This window comes from Myxine glutinosa, chromosome 7 (assembly GCF_964187855.1).
Source record: "Myxine glutinosa chromosome 7, kmMyxGlut1.1, whole genome shotgun sequence".
Lineage (NCBI taxonomy): Eukaryota > Metazoa > Chordata > Myxini > Myxiniformes > Myxinidae > Myxine > Myxine glutinosa.
The window spans coordinates 101,205,750-101,227,149 of NC_136267.1; the positions used below are offsets into that span (position 1 = coordinate 101,205,750).

At 40.4% G+C, this 21,400-nt stretch overlaps 1 protein-coding gene across 5 annotated transcripts in view; it reads right to left on the bottom strand.

Moving 5' to 3' along the window:
• LOC137431622 (limbic system-associated membrane protein) overlaps window positions 1-21,400 on the bottom strand; it is a 442,918-nt gene that overhangs the window by 88,598 nt on the left and 332,920 nt on the right. For all 5 annotated transcript variants that reach the window (XM_068123146.2, XM_068123149.2, XM_068123148.2 and 2 more), the window contains exons 3-6: window positions 15,655-15,887; window positions 12,840-12,965; window positions 9,918-10,049; window positions 8,858-8,981 (exon numbers count right to left, since the gene is read on the bottom strand). In XM_068123146.2, the coding sequence (XP_067979247.1) occupies window positions 8,858-8,981; window positions 9,918-10,049; window positions 12,840-12,965; window positions 15,655-15,887 (615 nt within the window). The remainder of the gene's footprint in view (window positions 1-8,857; window positions 8,982-9,917; window positions 10,050-12,839; window positions 12,966-15,654; window positions 15,888-21,400) is intronic.

The window sequence follows — 21,400 nt, forward strand, 5'->3', positions numbered from 1 at the left end:
CAAACGCCATTTTGATAATCCAAAATGGCCGCTATAAAGAACTTGAAAAAAATGGAGACATATTTTTTCTACAACTTCTATCATCCCTAAAGACAACCCAACCAGTGTCCACAAATTAACATTTGAATTCAACGGGAAAACATTGGCCCCCCCACTATTGTCTAAGACTACGTAAATCCTTCTTGCACTCACATTTGACGCTTTATCTTGGATTCACTCACTTTGATCTTCGTTGACTAACCTTTAATCAAGTCCATTTATTAATAATACACTTTAGACCTACTGTATATTTCCTTCTTTTGCTCTGATGAAAGGCTAGTTCTGAAAACGTTAGCTACAACTCTTCTCCCAAGGCAGTAAACATACTCTTATCAACTTTCGTTTGATAAAATCTATTGTTTATCTGGTCTGCCAACACAAATTGACACTAGCCTTCACAGACAATAGTATTTTGTTGTAAAGTGCACTCACACTGATATTATTCAGATAAACAACAATAAAAGAGGAGAGATCAAAAGAAAAGCTATGAAACAAGAATTGGCAGAACGAAAAGTCTAATACACCAAGCTCAAGGAAATGCCTTCCTTTTGCTGTTGCCCAACGGAACAGAAGTTTTCAAACCATATTATATGTAGTTTTGGAAACATATCCGAATTAAAACCACTAATTAAAGCCACCTAACCAAAAACTAACCAAATTAAAACCACCTAAACCACTTGATATTTAAAGAATGAGTGATAAACAAGCTGCTCTTATGAAATAAAGTGATTAAATTATAAAGCTAAAAGTTCAAGCTGTCTTAGCACTTGTCCGAGTACTCAAGAGTACTCAATACTCAGAAGACAAGTTCAAATAAAGGCTTATCTTAATTTTACAGTTGCACCCCACTGGTCTCGTCCAGCTGGCACAGCTATGTTGAGACAACGTAAGAAGCCATTGTTTGCCCGACGTTAATTTGACATCAGACGTTGATCAAACATCGTCAATATCCACGAGGCCAACCATCTCTTTCTGTCTGAAAGCCAACATTAGGTTCAATACAACTAAGAAGAATAAGGATGGAATGAAAAATGATTTCCAAAAATTCAGAAGTTTACAAAGCTTTATGATAGAATAACATATTGAGAGAAGAGTTTTGAACAACAATAATAAATAGCACAGATCTTCAATGAGAGAACATTCCATCACCATGGTCTTCAACCAAAAACAAGACCGAAAGTCTAACAGCGGCGTAGCCGGGCTTGTTTGATACTTTAGTTGAAGACGGACGTAATGACGGAGCGTGACACAAAACTGCCGCTACTTTAATATATCAAAGATATATTTTAGCCTCTAGTAACTTTGCAGTCACGACGAAGGGATTCGTGTTACGATTACATTTATTATAATATTAACGTTACGTTATCATTGTTACGAAAATGATATTACCAGAAAAAGAATTCGAGGCGAAATCTAATTTTGGTTAGTTCCTTACTTCTGCGGTTATACCACTTATCATTGATTCATAAACCATACATCGCTTCAACCCATTAACATTCCATTCATGACATTGGGATTAGTGTTACCAGCAACGGTACCTGCCCTTTGGGCGGGGCTTCAATTGGGAAGCCCAAATGAAAAGGCAAAATATCGGAAATTGAAGGCTTTTTAAATTTTAAACGATTCACATAAACATCCGTTGAATCATATCACACGCAAATCATCAAAATCTAAACGGTACATGGCGCCAATTTTGAAAAAAAGATTGAATTCTACGAAACGGAAGCGGCCGCTGCACATCTTTCTCAGTCGCACGTTTATGTGTGAAGAGTGTGCACCGAATCTGTAACAAGGAAGCGGCCACTACACCTGTTTCTCAGTCGCTTTTCACATGCTGCCATGTTACTTCGGAGCCGCATGTTTATATAGTAAGAGTTCGTCAGGAGTCGATATACTCTCTCCTGGTACGTAGAATAAACAGTATTTGTAGAATTTCAACAAAAGCCACATCACTGTTCTTATCGGTAAATATGATTCCATCGTCTTTGGGAAAACTGTAAAATTGGAAAATTTGGAAAATTTGGAAAAACAATAGAGCCTATTTTACTCCCAGGGGTCCCAGGAATACCCACCCAAAATATCGTTGCGATCGGTTGAGCCGTTTTTGCGGTACCTTCGAACGGACGGACATTTGGTGAATTATAGTAAGATGGTTATATTTACTAAAATATTATTATTATTATTATTATTATTATTACAAAAACGATACTACTGAAACAATACACTATTGTATTAAGAAACCTGGGCTTAATTTGTCTGAAGCGGTCTGAAGGTGAGACATAAAGCCTAAGGCCGATACGTACCGTATTGTTGGAAAAGCTGTAATGCCGATGCTTTTGATATTTGATGGTCATCTTACTATAATTCACCAAATGTCCGTCCGTCTGTCTGTCTGTCTGTCCGTTCGAAAGTACCGTAAAAAATGCTGAACCTATCGCAACGACATTTTGGGTGGGTAATCCTGGGATCTCCAGGAGTAAAATAGGCTATTTAGCTTTCCCAATTTCAGCTTTGGTCTCCAGCATTCTCAGGTTTGGACTCCCGCATAACATTTGCGTTCGCATAACGTTCATTGTGACGATGTTTTCATTGTGACGATGTTGTTTTCCCGGGTGCTGCACAAACCGCTGCACCGATCGAACTCGGTGACCTCGGACAAAGACCTTTTATAAGGACACGGGTTGAATCCCTGCTTGAGAGAATTCCAAAACCCTCCCCGCCATCACGGCCGTCTCTCCAACTTACAATCCCACGAGATATGCTGAAAGGATGACCCAAAACCAATATAAACATCACATATAAACATCATTAAAAGTAAATAATGACCTCGGCCAAAGTTCAAACGACATTTAATCTCTACATGAGAGAATTCCACATAGCTATTTTGGTGGTGAATACGCTAACAGATCGCTGTCTCCATCGATTTTGCCAAGGCCGTAACAGCTATCGGCTCATAATCCTTTTAACTGTTGATTTGGTAGTTTTTACAATGAAGGAAACATTAACAATGTTGTTAAAAGTTTATTTTGTGATTAATTGGAGTTATGTTGTTTTGGAATGAAAAAAGAGATATCGAGTTCAAGTGAATGACGACATGCCGTGATGGTTTCTACTTTCTGAACGTGAACTTCGCGGATCGCCATATGCAGATTCGCCACGGTCCAACGATCGATGTTTCTATACGTGAACGTACCCGTTTGTTTGCGAACGGGTACGTTTTTCATGGAAGTCCTTCACGAACTTGCTGTCCATGTCTGACGTGTGACTGAAGGTGCTACAGGAATGTGGAATTTATTGGTTTCATGCTTTAGCATTCGCCGTATCTGCATTGCCTGTTTGCTTCTGCGTAGCACGGGTATCTCCCTAGTTTTAACAATCGGTTTGTTTGTGTTTCACACTGAATGAAAAACGTGAAGGTAGAGCATGGCGATTGTGATATATGACAGGTTTGACGATATGTTCGGCCTGAACGAAATTGGAATCAAAATGGCGGTGTGCGGAGTCAGCCGCCGTAATGATATCAGACGTAATCACATCATCCTGTCATATGACCAGATCCTCAGCTCTGATTGGTATATGTTTGAGGGGACATACATGCATACGGACGGACAAACACTGTTCTAGACGGCTTTGCCCTGTGGGCTACGCCGTAAAAAATCATGCTTGCCTACGATTTATAAATGTGTTCTTGGCACTTCGAGCAGACATAAATGTTGAGAGGAGCAAAACGAGAAGATTTGTGCCAGAATAAAAGAATGCGAATGGAAGTTTCTGTAGCCAGTCCATGAATATAGACTGAAAAGAGACAAATTCTGTTTTCTTTCCTGAAAGCCCCTGTCGTGTCCATCTTGTTTATCCTGTGTACCCCGCCCCAGCCCTCTCCCTTCCACAGATCTCCCGATGTCTTTGTTCTCTATTGTTGTTATGCTTCCCTCTCCCCCTCTTGTCTCCCACTCCCTTTATTATATGTTCTATGTGAGTCTCGACTGAGTATACAAAAAAGATGAACAAGTACAGATACATTCAAAGTACACCGCCCCCATGCCAAATAAATAAATAACATCCTCTAGCGCGGCATTGCCGGGGCGCCTATGGTGCCCGTCAATTCCGCCATGCAGTGCATTGAGACTGAATTGAGAGGGAGAGGTGTACAATAATTGATTGATTAATTGCATGATTAAAATCAATAAATAATTAATGATTATAAATTGGCTAATAGCATACCGAAACCACCAGTGCTTCATCCGAAGCTGTATCTTTCTGAAAATTAATTAAATAAGTCATTAATCGAAATTTTTAAATAATTATTCAATTAATTCAATTTTCAATAAATCAAAATGTCCTTCATAGCCACATCACTTGGTCACTGTCATGTCCAAATATCAGCTTCCTAGCTCAAAAGGTGCCTGAAATATTGCCCAGATGAGAAAACAAATAAATAAATGATTAATAATGAAAATAAATAAATAATAATCATAAAATAATTAAATAATTAATCAATTGGCTAACAGAATACCTAAACCACCACCATTTCATCCGAATCTGTAACTTTTTTTTTTTTAAATTTATTAGATCATTAATCAAATAATTAAATAATTAATCGATTAATTGATTAATCAATAAATCAAAAATAGCCTTTACAGCCAAATCACTTGGTCATTGTTGTGTCCAAATATCAGCTTCCTAGCTCAAAAGGTGCCTGAGATAATGCCCAGAAAGAAAGGAAATATATAAGTACTTAATTAATCGATAATAATTAAATAACTAATAAATTAATTGAAACAAAAAATACCGTTTTTGCCAACGCACTTGATCACTATTGTGCCGAAATTTCAGCTTCCTAGCTCAAAGGATGGCCGAGATAGCGCCCAGACAAACAAACAAACAACAAAACAAAAAAAACAAGAAACCAGTGTGAAAACTGAGTACTCCCTTTCAGCGTGCGTCATTGCCGGGCCCCCTTCGGTGCCTGGCAATGACGTTATGCAGCACCTGGAGATGGAATAGGAAAGGAGCGGTGTACAATTACTTAAAACTCTGAAATGTATACGATAGCGAATTGGGAGCCAGGGAAAATGATCGAGGTAAGGGAATAGGAAAATACAGTGTTAATTGTATAAGATACGATAAATAATACAATGCTAGTTTTGTAAATGTCACATACAATAATTGTGTTTATCATTTAAAGACATCTGCGAAATATTTCTTCAGTCCTGACAATAAATCATCTTAGAGTGTTCGTACTATAACTGCTTCCCTCCATTGATCAGAAAACAAAAATCTATCCATCCCATCCATAACCATTTGGGAACTGACCTAATGAGTGTCATTCATGAGATGGACTTCAATTGTAGCTGACTAACTAATTAAAATGGCCTATAACTGACACACAATAAATATATGTTAGTCGTTCGACATTCTACCACATTCAGTGTCATTTAAAAAATATTTTAATTGTCATGCCATTTATGCGTGAAGCTATGAGGATTTTAATGAGTGAAGCAATAAACAACTTGCATTGGAGTTACGTTCAGCATCTCGTGTTGGCTCCCTTAGGAAGTGGAAAGGTAAATGATGACGCAGAGGTCAACAGAGGGCGCTGCAGTCTTTCGTTGTCAGTAAATACGTGCATGTCGTTGTGCATTGTATGATGGCCATGAAACTCTAAATTGTGGACGCATCTTGTACATGCTAGTATTTCTTTTTTCTTGTAATACATAAGATAACTCTTTACACCAGGAGACTCAACTACTAGCCAAACTGAGAAAAAGAGCTTCCAAAGATCACAACAGCACAATCTGCAGTAAATGAATTTCAGAAGTTATCAACAATGTCGAGGTGATGTAGTCTTTGGGATGTATTTTGTGGAGGGGGACCAAGCTGCTTAATGGGTCTCCCCTTTTGACCGTAGGTAGTACATTTTGATCGATACTCGATTGATTTCCAGCGATTTCTTCCATTTCACTGGCAAATGAGAGATGCCTCCTGCCTCCCGCCCCACCGCCTTTAGATAAATTATAGTAATAGCTCTCCTTTATAGTTTCTTTATAGTTTTATGAGAGAGTAACAGAAACTTTATAGTTTCTGTTACTCTCATAAAACAAACTAAAACTAGAACGGCAATCAGTAGAGAGCATACCTCCACCTGGTTGGCCATATCATTCAATGGTGAAGAATCACTTTAAAAAATTCTAGTAGCCGGATCCGAATCCGGATCTTCACCACAATCTAAACATTTCGTCCTTGTCACATACGCTACATCTCTGCCAATTTTTGTCCGAATCCGTACACAACTTTTTGAGATATTTTGTTCACAATAAAACGGACAAACAGACAGACAAACAAACAAACAAACAAACAGGAGTGAAAACATAACCTACATCCACCTTTGGTGGCGGAGGTAACAAGACAGGTACATTCAAATTACACGGCCCCCATGCCAAAGAAATAAATAACATCCTCCAGTGCGCGGCGTTGCCAGGGTGCCCGGTGATACCGCCATGCAGCACATAGAAACAGAATTGGGAGGGAGCGGTGTACATTAATTGATTGATTAATTACATAATTAAAATCAATAAATGGTAATTGTAAAATAATTTCTCAATCAATTGGCTAATAGCATACCTCAAACACCAGTGTTTCACCCAAAGCTGTAACCTTTTGAAAATCAATTAAATCAGTCATTAATCGGGAAAAAAGAAAATGAACAATAAATTGACTAACCAATAAATAATTAATCGATTAATTGATTGATTAATAAATCAAAAATATCCTTTATAGCCACATCACCTGGTCACTGTCGTTTTTGAATATCAGCTTCCTAGCTCAAAAGTTGCCTGAGATATTGCCCAGATGAGAAAGAAAATAAATAAGTGATCAATACCGAAAATAAATAAATAATACTCATAAAATAATTAAATTATTAATCAATCGAATAATAAAATACCTAAACTACCATCGTTTCATCCGAATCTGTAACTTATATATATATTTTTTATTAAGTCATTAATAAAATAATAAGATAATTAATTGAGGAATTGATTAATCAATAAATCAAAAATACCCTTTACAGCGAAATCACTTGGTCATTGTCATGTCCAAATATCATCTTCCAAACTCAAAAGGTGCCTGAGCTATTGCTCACATGAGAAAGGAAATAAATAAGAAGAAGATACAACTGGCACCATGACCAAACCCTAAGAGCGATTGCATCAGGCCTGGCTCCTTATATCAAAGATGCAAATAAGAAGACCAGGATTGTATCAAAGCCAAACTCCATTCCCACCATTGCATTCCGTACAGCTCATGGTACATCGTAGGAACCCAGCCCTGCCACTTCCACAGTTAGAAACACAGGACATCCTACAGAAGGCTAATGATTGGATGTTTCTGATGGATGAGGACCCTTTTTTTTAAAAAAATTCCCTTTTTAAGGCCATTTTCCCTGCTAGAGCGGGGGTTAGCCTTGCGCGTGCAATTTATCATGGTGCCCTTTTTGAGGCAATGTTTTTATGGCCGGATGCCCTTCCTGACGCCTTTCAGCGCGTGTCATTGCCGGGCCCCCTTCGGTGCCTGGCGATGACATCATGCAGCACCTGGAGATGGAATTGGAAAGGAGCGTTGTACAAAATTCATATTGATGCTGTTTCCACGGTAGGCATGAACGAACAATAAGAACATTAATGGTAAAATGATTTTTTTAAAATTCAACTTTTCCTAATTAGGTGCCAGATTTACAAAATGAGTGCGCACATGAATGGAATCAGCAATTCATAAAAAGTGAGGGACTGAAATTGACTGAACTACCATCACTTTTGTTGCCATTTGGCAACACCCTATGACCAGGAATATTCATGACAACCATAAAAATAATCGCAGTGTTTTTGAATTTTCATTCACATTGCTTTGTTAGCAACACTTGGAAATTCATAAAATATTTACCAGTATATTCTCATAGGATTAATGCTGTGATTGGTGATAAGCATTTGCAATAAAAAAAACGATACTATAACATTTGAATAATAGTTTAAACAAACATATAGCTGAGTTTGAAATATCATGTGGTTCATGGGAATAATCCAACTGTACAAAACAAGCTCACAGTTGCCTCAAGTGAGAGTCTTCTATTTGTTGCTGAAGAAATGTCCAAGTAGAAAAGGCTGAAAATATATTGCTACTATTTGTTCATGACTGCTGGGAATGCACCATTAGGAGGCAAGAAAAATAAAGCAAGGCCGAGGGAATAGGAACCGCAATTAAATATTCTCAGCAAGCATTCTGGTGCTTACGCCAAAATACAAACTCACAAACCTGTGGCAAAAAAAATTTAAATGGGATTTGCTTCATCCGGTTGAAATTCAGCAAGAAATTTCATTTGTTCCCAGATAGTAACATCTCAACTCATTTGAGGCAGTTCAAGTATAAATAGATGAGCAGAGGCCCCACAGAATAGCAGAGCAGCAAGAAAGGATGGCAACATCCTTTGAAATGACTAGCATCGATGCGGATAAGAAGCCCAGCGAGATGAATCATGACTGCGTAATTCATGGATTGCAACTTAATTGTTCTTGGAAATGCAATAAAAGCGTCCATGCAAAAAAGAGTGCAAAAGTTTCATGTACGATTGAGAAGGTTCCAGAATTTTCTAGCAACTGACATCAGACTAGAAAGCAGGTTGATTTGTTAAAATAATTTTGATTATATCCACTGCCGCTTTGCCTTACACTTGCATGACTGAATATGCACACAATCAAGTAAATCTGCCGACAGGGATCCAAGATACATTACAATGCCACAGTGCAATATGTGCATGACATACTTCTGCTGGTCCTTGTACCAAGTAAAGATGGCCGCCGGGACAGCGGCAGCCTCACAGCGCAAACTGAGGGATTTGCCTGTATTTCTCCCGTCCATGCTCTGAACATCCACGATGGTCGGACGGTCTATGAGGGCAAAAATAACAGCAGCAAGTTGTGATTTCAAGCATAAGTAGGCCATTATGCAATCTCAACTCGATGTGGATGTGGAAGAGAGAGCAAAGCAAAAAAACGTTGCAGGAGCTGGTAAGTGCAATGAGGAAGAAAAACATTTAGGAGCTTTGTTTTGTTGAGATTCAGGAGCTTTGTTTTGTTGAGGTTGAGATGAAAAAGTGCAATAATCGAATGAAGAGTTGTGCTTTGAGTTGAAGCTGCCAGGCCTGAAACTGTTACGTGGGTAAATTGTTGGGAACTACAAAGGTTGATGACGTTTTGGGACCAATATAATGAACATAAAATGCAAACAAGCCACCAGTAGAAGTTCAATGCATTCAACAAAATTTCCAAAACTTCTCATTCTCATGGGTTTCTTTGATTACATACTCATTATTGGGATTACACTATTCCCAATTACTTTGACAAACCTGGAAGCTCAACATGTCGAGAATGATTGAGCATCCCCACTGCTTTAGCCCCGTGACATAAGGATGATGCAAAACATCAGGAAATATTTGCTTTTGAAGGCCTAGGTTTTTTGACTAGTGGTCCTCGTGTTTTTGACCTTTTTAAAGGCCTTTTTGACCAGTTTTTGACCAGATGCGATGCCAAGTGTTCAAAGATGCTCTGTGTGATATTTCTGCCTATTCACACCATCCTTGATGAGATACTTTCGCAGATATTTGTTTTGAGCAAGTTACGGGAACTCTGGCATTTGGAAGTAGCTGGTGAGGAAAATTGATGTGGATTTAAATCCCAGGTGCGGCGTAGGCACAGCAGATACGTGAGAGTTATTAACCCCAACGCCATCATGCCTGAATGACGTGAATGGGCATTGAAGATAAAAGGAAATAATGCTCGTAAAGTGCATGGAGTATGTGGGTGCACAAGCGTGTGGGTGCGTACATCGGACTACCAGCCTGACTGATCGCATGTCTGGTGCAGCAACCTCGTTTGCAGCACTGCACTCGTATTTCCCGGCCTGCTCCCTTGTCACACTCACAATATCCAGGATCTCTCCCTCGTCAAAATCCCTTGCTGGACACACACAATAATCATTGTCCTAAATCTCAGAACGTTCATTCATGCACTGTCAACACACTGATTAATCACACCAACTCGCAATCGTTACTCGTACATTGCTTCATCTCAAGTATACGAATTAGACCGTTGCATTTCAGGAAGGAGAAATTTCAGGAGATAGCAAAACAATCTTTTAAATACAAATCCTCCAAGTCAGATTCACTGAAAAATATTATGGAATTTCAGCTACACTACTCGGTCGTTAACGCTTCGCACATTCGTTGGCATGTAACGTAGACAATAAGGATGTAGGAATGTTATGTCCTGATCCGTTCGGTGTACTACCTCTTGCATGAGCCTCGACTCTGTATGCAAAAAAAAGAGAAAAAAGTGTCAGTGAACATATGTGGCAGAGATGTTACAAATAGGAGGCTACAGCTGCAAAGAATTTTAGCAAATTTTAATTTTAGCAAATTTTTAGCTTTTTCACGAGCCTCGATCTTGTATACAAAAAAAAAGAAGAAAAAGTTATTTTCTTGCACTGTATTTACACCATTATAAATATTCCACTCTACTACAGGTACTCGAGAACTTGCCGAGTGAGAACAATGTGTCATGAGGATTTTTAAAAATCAGAATTAACGGCATGCTTGCCAGCTGGGGTGTTATTGCAATCTGCTCCATTAACTTATAGTCTACCATCTTATCTACAGTAGCATGCCTCTCTGAGCCTTTATATTATCATGTGTCAGGTCCTTGAGTTTCAGAGAAAGTGATAAATTTTCCAAATGAGACTGCTCGGGTTCATTCTGGTTAACTTCAAACTAATCAAGTTTCAGGTCTTTATGACTCACATATATCCAATATTCCTTTCGGCCATCCCTTGGGTTATGTGTCCTCATCATAGGAAACCCGTTCGTAGATGGCCTGGTATGTGACATACATAAAATGAAATGTCACAATCCTTTCTCTCGTGCTCTCTCTCTCTCTCTCTGGTGATCTGGAAATGACTAGATGCTGAACATGTCCCCCAATCCTGGAAAATCATATAATCTCACCATATCGCTCCAGAATGATCGTCAAATGAACCCAGCTATCTATTTCCTTGGTCATCCACTGGAAGAGGTTCAGTCTCTTGATCTTCTAGGCCTCACCATCAGTTATGATATTTTCTGGGCCGACAACCATAGCAAAGCTGCCCTCCCGTGATAAGGCAGATACACAAGGTCTGTCGCTGTCACATCAAAAACATGTCAGTGTGATCTCTGTTTTCTACCATTTCTTCTTTGATATTTGTTCTCTCTCTCTCTCTCTCTCTCACCCTCCATATCTACCTCAGGATGCACACGTTCTTTCAGTAACTCTCTTCCCTTCAGGGCTTCAAGCAAGCAGTGCTGCAATCTCTTGCCATCCCCAATTCTAACCCATGATCTTTATTAACCCCATTAACCTTTCCTAACGCAGCAATCTTCCTTGCTAGTTACAGTATTTCCTCCCATTCTTCTGATGATCCTTGTACCAAGTACAGGTCCTTGTACCCCCCACCCCCTCTCCAGCCTCCTTTTGTCCTCTTTTCCTGTCCGTTCATGCCCTTGGTGTTTGTCGCACTGTCAGCTCTACCTTGCTCTTCCATGAGCTTCGCTCCTGCAAATAAAGAAATAAAATAACAACAACCCTGAACTGTGGTGTTTAAGTTAAATAAATTCCTCAATTAGCAATTTTGTGGATTATTGCATATATTAGAGTATTGGACCACACCGATGAACTATTTGTGGTTGTTAACGATGAGAAAGATATAAAGGGAGTCGCCTTGATGGAGTGAATGTCACCAAGACAGGCACGTATCTATTGCCATTTTTTCCTGACGCAATGCGACTAATCCCATTATGATTTGGAAAAATGTTTCTCAATGAAGTCTGCCAACTTCCAGAAGCATTCTCCCAAACGATTGGAACTCTTCCTTCCTTTTAATCAATATTATTAGTTCCCAAAGAGGTTTGCACAGAGGCGGTCATCTTCTTATATATGTTAGGTGAGATATATTTGATATTATTAAGGTGATGGCGAATCTTCAACCACAGACGACTATCTGTCGGCCTTGATAGAGGGTCTGGGAGTCTTAATTAGAGAATGACATGGTAAACATTGGAGCAATAACCAAGGGAATGATTTCTAATGCCCTGCGACATGTACCAAACAAGGTTGCACAATTGTATCAAAACATTATCATATTCCAAATATTTTACAAGTGTAATAGCTCAGATTGAAAACCCATGACACTGGATTTATTAAAACTGGTGGATACCCTGTGGCCTACACAAATTGTGACAGTTGAACCATCACAGTGGCCGGTCATTATCAGTCCACCCCACAGAGTTAACACTGCTTGTGTCTATTTTATGATCCACAACAATGTTTCTGTTTTAGACCATAACACGTATCTCCCAGCTTTTTCACAGCATTATCTTGACTGGATATCTCCATGCTTCCCACAAACACAACCACATGCTGATTTCAATGTTTCATGAAAGTTTTGGAACATTCCTTGAAGAAAAAGCACTCGCCACTCACTGTATTCAAATTCATTACCATGGAGACAGTAACCGTGGTTACTCTAACTGTGGATAATAAGAATACATCTGTGGTTAATGTGGCTACACATTAGCTACCAAAGTAATGAACATCAGGAAGAAGCCAGTGTGTTGAGATTGGAAATGGTACCAGCTGTCTCTAGTTCCCTGGATGTCTTGGGTTTCAGTCAAAGGTGTTAAAAGTAAGGATGCAGTAGTTGTAACGATTCCCCACCTGTAGATGCCAGGTGTCGCCATGATATGATGGGTTCAGGACGCCCGCTAGCCAGGCAAACTAGGCTCACATTGCTGCCCTCGTTCACCGATACATCATCCGAAACATTGTAGATCTTTGGGGGAACTGTGGGGACAGAAAAGGTCAATGGCTGCTAAGAGGAAGGCTGAGAGAAGTGGATGTCGATTTCAGGGAAAGAGAGATAATGAGAAATGTAATGAGAAGTAAGGAGGAAAATTGGAAAGAACGCAGCAGCCGATTGTGAGTGTGGCATGTGGGTTACAATACGTGTCGGGGTACTATTTGGATGGGATTAAATGAGTATGAGAAGGGAGTGTAGGAAGGAGAAAAATAGACAGGTGGAAAATTGATCAGACTTACCTGGTTTACAGGAGACGTGGCGTGCGTGCGTGTTTAAGAGTGTGTATGGCTGTGTGTTGCACGTTCATGAGAATTTACAGCAGATATAGTAACGAAAGATTGCACATGTGTGAGTGCAAGTGTAATTATTGAAAGTGTGAAAGTGTGTAAGGATGAATGGTGTGACGTTAAGTGTACGAGGCAGCATTGGTATTCATTCAAAAATGGTGATGGGTAATGAGAGTGAAAGTGGGGAATGCAATGTATGTGATGCAGTACCTAAGTATCACATTGGGTGTTGTGAAGAGGAAATAGGCAATTAAGAAACATGATTAAGTGCCGAAAGAATGACAAACCTGCCATCCGAATGAATGTAAGAGTTGCGTAGTTTATATGTGCTTGCTGATGTTATAGGATGAACGTTGCTGCAATTGGGGTGAAAATGTGCACGGGTAGTACCACTAGGTACATAATATGTAATTAACAATAAATATAAAGTGTGCAATGTGCATCTACAAAAGCAAATGTGCGTGTGTGTGCTTAGATGTGGGTAAAGTACGGAGCAATCTCGGGTGCGCGGTGCTAGTGGACAAGGCATGAGGGTTAACGGGCCACATGACTGTGAAGGGGCATCATCCTCCCCATGTTACATAAGAACTATACCTAGCCAATATAGATGTATATAAAAAAGCACTACTCCAAAAGACTATTTAAATTTGGCCAAATGTTGCAACGATCACAAGCTCGTGCAGTATAATCCAGCTAGCAGCACGTATGTCAATTTGAAGCAAATGTTCACTTGGTTTCCACAAGCGAACTCCAACTTAATATTGCCTTGATGAGTAATAAATAGCCCAAACTAACACTGCTATCATTCAAATCCAGTTGAAGTGACTTTTAACCTCACAAACGGTCCATAATTCATTCCTGGTGTTGGCTTAGCGGTTAGGGTACCGGCTTGGGATCATAGGATCCTGGGTTTCAATCCCGGTCGATCACTGAATTAACGCCAGGGGGGTTGACTCAGCCTGTCATTCTTCTGAGGTCGGCAAATTGAGCACCAGTTCACTGGTAATTCCCTGTGTGTCGCAAGAGGCGACTAACAGGGTTGGTGGCAGGAAGAGCATCCGGCCATAAAACATTGCTCAAAAAGGGGACCACGGTGCCCAAAAAAGGCCATCCCCTGCTCTGCAAGGAAAAATGGCCTCTGAAGGTGGTTCAAACGGTCCATAATTCGCCTGCCCCAGACTCGAGCTTTCCTAATCAGTCTACTGCCACTCAAAGTGACTCAAAACAAACTTGCTTTTGAAACACTTGAGAAGACAGCCAGCAATTAACTTTTTTGACAGCATCGGAAAATATACAAAACAAAAAAGACATTCCACTCCAGTGACCACACAAAGTGGTTTTTACAAACTTTCACACTGGACGTATAATTTGAACATACATAGGAATCAATATTGCTTGAACTTGTTTTTTTTTTATCATCATCATCGATGTATCGTGCTCTTTTCAGACCGTCAGTGCTGTCAAATAAGTTCCTGGGCGAGGGTTAGGGTTATACTGAGTGGTTTGCAGTTGCCTTCCGGGAATTTGCAATATGACCAGGTTGCTGGTGATAACTTGCATGTACTTGGCAAAGGACTCGATGGGGCCTTTAATGTTGACCGACTAATGCTAGCAGAAGGGACCCCAAGATTAAAGTCCATCCGATGGATGGTGCACACATTGATGAACCGCCCCGCTTGCGAAACACCAGGGTGACAGTTGATAACTGGGCAGAGATTCAAACCCAGGCTAGACGTCTCAGAGGTGAGTGCGCAAACCTCTCGGGCCTAGGGTATCTTGCTAGCTTTACGTCGTCTATAAGTATTTGGGGGAAAAAAAACGAAATTACCATATGGAGTCCTCTAAAAATAACTTCCACTATAACATACTTCAGTCAACCCGACTCTCCATCTCTATCTCTCACTTCAACTTCTATTCCTTCCTAACACATTTGCCCTTTTCAAGCATTTATATTACATCGGTGTTTGTTTTTATCTCCTTTGTTGTTGCGTTACCACAAGTCCAGCACTATTTCTTCAATACCCCAAAAGCTTCCAGCAGAAGCCTCAAAATATGTTTCACTGTCATACATAATGCAAGTGAAGTGTGTATCTCCTGCATGCATCATTGCACAGCTCATATCTAATTTAACTAACTACACGTTGCTAAATAGTTATCTTTAATCACCACACAAGTGCCATATGGCTCTCCAAAACTTTCCTAACCTTCTGCTGCTCTTCTATAACCTTATCGAACTTCGTTCCAAGTTTAAGCATCTCTTTCACACTGCTGCTAATGTTATAACCCAACCCGTATTTTTCCTGCATAATGCTCCCTCCACAGTCATGCGGACGGGCGGCCCTTAGTTAGGCCACAGTGAGGCCAGCTGGCCAGGTGGCTTCCATACCTTGCACTACCACATGCACCTGAGATGTCCTAGGGGCTAGCAACGTCTGCAGGGAGCACGTGTAAGGGCCCTCGTCGGAGGGGGTCACCCTCTCGATGTGCACGGTGTACTCTGCACTGTTGCGCGCCACCAGCACCACACGTTGATCCTGCGTCCAGCGTTCGGAGCCAGCGAACATGATCGCAGAGCGGTTCAGCCAGGCCACTCGTGTCACCTGGTCATCGAGGGGGCACCTGGGCAGGGAGAGATGTATGGCGGCAGACACCTGACTGTCCATCTGTTAGTATGATTAATCTATGATATGTGATGTCTTCAGCAGCCATGATAACACCAACAGCCTAAAACATGCTGAGAATATTCATTGCAAAAATAATCTTGATAATACATCATAGCCCCAATAACCTGACTGTGTAACGAAAACTCAAAAGCAAAGGTTTTACTTCCACCCTCTACATTTATTACATCACGTGCTCTTGTCCTGAATGTAATCGATGTAAGAGCTACATCACGATCCATATTGTCTGTATAACAAAAAGCAACCACAGCCGAAAGCAATGATGTATCAAATATATAATTGGGAGAACCCTAACCTATATTTACTTTGATATTCTAGATAACCTAGATATGTCAGACTCAGGATAACCACATGATATCTCTGATAGATGAGAACCATGCATATGTAAGAGATGTTATTGGTATGTCTCCAATAACTCTACATAAAATAATGATGGTACCAAAAGGTTCTTCCATCCCTGCCTGCCTGTCTGAGCTGAACTGACATAAAGATTTAAACACCACAAAATTAAAAAGACATTGGGACATTTTTTGTGCACTCCCTCTGAATGACTAATTGTCTGCTCCAATTGTCACAGTTAATTTGTCCAAGTAGGCTGCTGTTGTCAGAATGGTACTGTACATGCATATTGGACCAGGTTTCAGTAACCTCCATCAGGTTTCAATAACATCCTCCAGGATGTGACTGTAATGCTGATGCAGTATTCCTCCACACTAGGCCATGCATTTTGAATTTATCCACCGTGCCAGCGACAATTGTCTCCTCTTTTCAAAAGGCATTGTGGGATATTTTATTATCTATCAAGTAACGCTCAGATGGGGCACTCAGCTTTTACAGTCAGCCCCAGCTGGAAAATAGTTTGTACAGTCGGGTCGAGAATCGAAGCCAGACCATACAGCTCGAAGGTGAATATGAGCCTCCTCTGGGCAGTGGGCCTCCTCTGGGCTATGCTGTCAGCCTCAGGATGGTACATGATCTGCTGGTTCAAAATATAGGGGAAAAAATTCTGCAGCTGCTGTTGGAATCAATAAATTTCTGATTCTTTCTTCACCAAACTAATGGATGTTTCTCACCAACTGACAAACTGAGTGCATCATGGTTACATCTGGTCACACAAAGCAATAAACCACCAAATTAAAGCCTTCATTTTGTGAAGCTCATTAAATTGGAATTGGCTCAGAGGCCTAATGATCCAGACATTGTTCAAGTCCTATGGCAAATCAACCTCCTCGCATATATTTAATTTTGAATGGGGGTTGAAAACGAAAGCTCTCCTAATTAATGCTTTGTTGGTTGTTACACTCACAAGGAGAAACTCTTTTGACAGTCCAATTCAAGACAAACAAACGTCGGTCCATGTTGTGGTTACTTCTTTGTGGATTCTTAATGTGTAACTCAGAAATCATGCTGATATGTGTTCATGACAGATGTGAAACAGGGTAATAAACAAAAAGCATGATTCATTAACTGTTTCTTTGCATGTCCTCATGAGGCTACCATGGAGTCAAAATGTAATGTGGAAATGTAGAGACAGAAAATGTGTATATAATAATTAGTCTCATATGAGAGATGGAATAGAAGAAAGTAATTGAATGAGAGAAATGAAAGAAAAAGAAAAAAACAAGGGAGAGAAACAAAGATGGAAAAAGATGGAGATATGGCGGGTATGGTGGCGATGATGAATGGGACACCAAGATCTGCGACACAATTTCATAACCCCCAATCCTCTATAACACATCCCCCCCATCCGCTCGTCTCTGCTCATTGCTGAACAGAACGAGTGATTCGGGAGATCGAGAGGCCCAGCTGTCACTTCTGTGACTGCAAGACAAAAGTACTGTTAGAATTGCACATGTTCTGAATGGAGGCAGAACTATAACATGGGACGACAAAGAACCAGAAAGATAAAACAAGGAAAGATAAAGGGCACATAATTAGAGGAACAGGTGAATTGAGAGACATAAAGGGGGGAAAGTGGAGATAAGAACAAGGAAAGAAAGATCAACTGACCAGTCAAATGGGAAGAAACAAGTTATGAAAATCCACCCGTTATGTGAATAAATTGGTAATTGTGACGTATAATTGGTGACTGGTAAATACGATAGAGGTCGGTCGAGGTTAATGCGGATCTCTATTGTAGAGCATGTATAAATAATAGTTCAATACTGGGATTCCGGGCAACAGCACTCGTATTGTCTAACCTGAGCAAATTGATCAGGAAGCTGGACATTAACACTGCTTACAGCATTCTGGGAAAACCAAAATGGCAGCCGACATAGTCACATGTGCTGCTGTGGAAGCAAGGTTTATCGTGAAGTTCCTTGTGAGGGAGAATATGAAGGCAGCTCAAATTCACAGATTTTGTCCAAAATATTTGGTCATACCCTCATGCGTCTTTCTCGTGATTGTGTATTTTAAAAGTACAAGAAGTTCAAAAAGAGCCTTCAATTGATTGGTGAGTGATCCAAACTGCTGTCATTAGAGCAAACATTCAATGTGATGAATGGCTAATTTTGGAGAATCACCGGATTGCTATACATCAAATTGCAGAATGTTTGGATATCGGAATTGGGAGTGTGGAAACAATCATTCATTCTCACTTGAAATTCAAGAAGTTCAATGCGTAGTGGTGGGAGTGTGGAAGGTAAAGGTCGAGGCACCAAGGGACCACAGGTTTGGAAAGAAAGGAAACTTTTGTGGACATTGCAACATTGCTCTTTGAATGTCACCCGAGGAGGAGAGATGATTTGTTGAAGAAGACTGTGACATGTAATGAGACCTTGCCAGAGAGAAGAGAGCTAACATGAAGTGAACATTCCTGGTCCGACACTCCAAAAAACTCAAAGTTTAAGCTTCAACCAGAATGCTTAAATCAGTCGTATTTTGTGACCTTCACAGTTTAATTCATTCTTAATATCTTTAACATGGGAAAAGCATCAGGTTGCAGTAAGTATTACAGTGAATCGTTAAGAAATGAAGGGGAACAAGAAATGCACAGACAAGGGTGAGCCATGCTGTCTCAGGGTGCAGCAGACGGCAATGTTCACCCTCACAAGACAAATAGGACAACCACCACTACTCTGGTGGAGATGGGTTACGAGGTTTGAAATCATTTCCCATGCAGTCCACATTAACAACCTTTTGATTTTGATCTCTTTGGACCACTCAAAAATATCTTGGTGGCAATAAGTTTGCAATGATGAAGATTTTAATGTATGTACAGTGTACTAAATTGGCTGTGTACTCGTCCCAAAGATTTATACGCAAATGGATTCAAGGCGATTCCACGTCTATGGGAGAAGTGTGTATGTGTAGCAGTGGAATATACTTTGAGAACTCTGTTGTGTCTTGATTTTCTGAAATAAAAAGTCCAAATCATCGTTGGACTATTGTCATATTTACAAGATATTAGCAGAGACCCGCAGAACAGAATTCTGTGGAAAACCCTCCCTCTTTTTCGAATGGTGTATAGGCAACGGAGCATTGCCTCACATGCTCCGGGAGGTTTATGTTTTAGCAATGGAAGGGTAGAGCATGGAGATTGTGAATATGATGGGTTCGAAGATGTGTTTGGCCTGAACTGCATGAAAATCAAAATGCTGGTGGGTTGAGTCAGTGTTCCTACTAATGACGTCGTTGTGGGAGGAGTCAGGCCAGTCAGGCCAGAAAACAAACCCTTTTTGCACCTGAATGGGGAAATTCAAGATCTCATTTGTCCCAAGTTACCTATTTCAAAAGGCCAATGGCGTCAGTATGCTGCCCACATTCAAAGCTTCACAGGAATGAGGAAAATCAATGGATTTATTTACCAATAAAAGTCCCATCAAATTGGCACCTCGATAACCATTATTGGCAGGCAAACACGATTAAGATAGAGAGAAAGAGAAAGCAGGAGACAGAGAGAACGAGAGAGAGGGAGAGAGAGAGAGAGGGAGACAGAGAGAACTAGAACGGCACTCAGTAGAGAGCACACCTCCACCTGGATGGCCATATCACTCAATGGTAAAGAATCACTTAAAAATTTCTACTAGCTGGATCCGGATCCGGATCTTCACCAAAATTGAATCGATTCTTCCTTGTCACACACACAACCTGTCCACCAGGTTTCGTCCAAATACATCCATAACTTTTTGAGATATCCTGCTATGTATCGTTTTTAGCCCTATCTCCCAATGCTGAAGAATCACTTTTAAACATTCTAGTAGCCGGATCCGAATCCGGATCTTCACCAAAATCTAATCATTTCGGCCTTGTCACATACGCTACATATCTGCCGAATTTCGTTCGAATCCATCCACAACTTTTTGAGATATTTTGTTCACAAACAAACAAACGGACAGACAAACAGACAGGGGTGAAGACATAACCTCCATCCATCTTCGGTTGTGGAGGTAACGAGAGAGAGGGAGGGAGAGAGAGACAGAGGAATGGAAGGGTAGAGACAGAGAGAGGGAGAGGGAGGGAGAGGGAGAGGGAGGGAGAGAGAGACAGAGGAATGGAAGGGTAGAGACAGAGAGAGGGAGAGGGAGGGAGAGAGAGACAGAGGAATGGAAGGGTAGAGACAGAGAGAGAGAGAGAGAGAGAGAGAGAGAGAGAGAGAGAGAGAAGAGAGAGAGAGAGGGAGAGGGAGAGAGAGAGAGGGGGGGGGGTGAGAGACAGAGGAATGGACGGGTAGAGACAGAGAGAGGGAGACAGAGAGAACTAGAACGCCACGCAGTAGAGCGCATACTCCTGCCGTGGGTCAAGTTGGAATAATACGATTTCACAAAAGTTTGAGGGAGTAGTTCAGTGACAAGACAAGACAACACAAGACAGACACTGCATCGATATATATTTAGAATATATAGAAGATAATGTTTAAAAAAACAAGGCAATTTCACTTACATTTACGGATTCAGCGTTCAATTCTATATAAGTGAGTGTATTTTGAGGCATGTGTGACTTCAAATAAAATTGTAAGCCAGGAAAACGTTCGTTTCATTCCTTAGGGATACAACATGTAAAACTGGCCCAAACGTGAAAACAAAACCCGCTCATTTTAAGTCGTACAAGCTAATCTAATGCGACCACTCATTCTTCTGGGAAGAATCCCGTGCACATGCTTGTCACACTTATAACTCACCTAAGTCTTTCTAAGTTCATCAAATACTGACACCGCGATTGACATTCGCTGAGGTAAATCAAATCACAAATGTTGATATCTCTTCTGAGGTTAAAAAAAAACACTTTTAAAGCATTATACGTATCAAACGATACATTTTATGAAACGGGGAAACCTAATACACATTTTGGTGGTTTTAAAATGACAGAATATGTCTTTATTAGGCAAACAAAAAAATTAACATTGAAGACAACACTGCTAAAAAATACACCGCTCTAAAGAATAACCAAGAGTTTAAACTACATTTACCAAAAATATGAAAACTATTTTCATATCACAATGTTAAATAT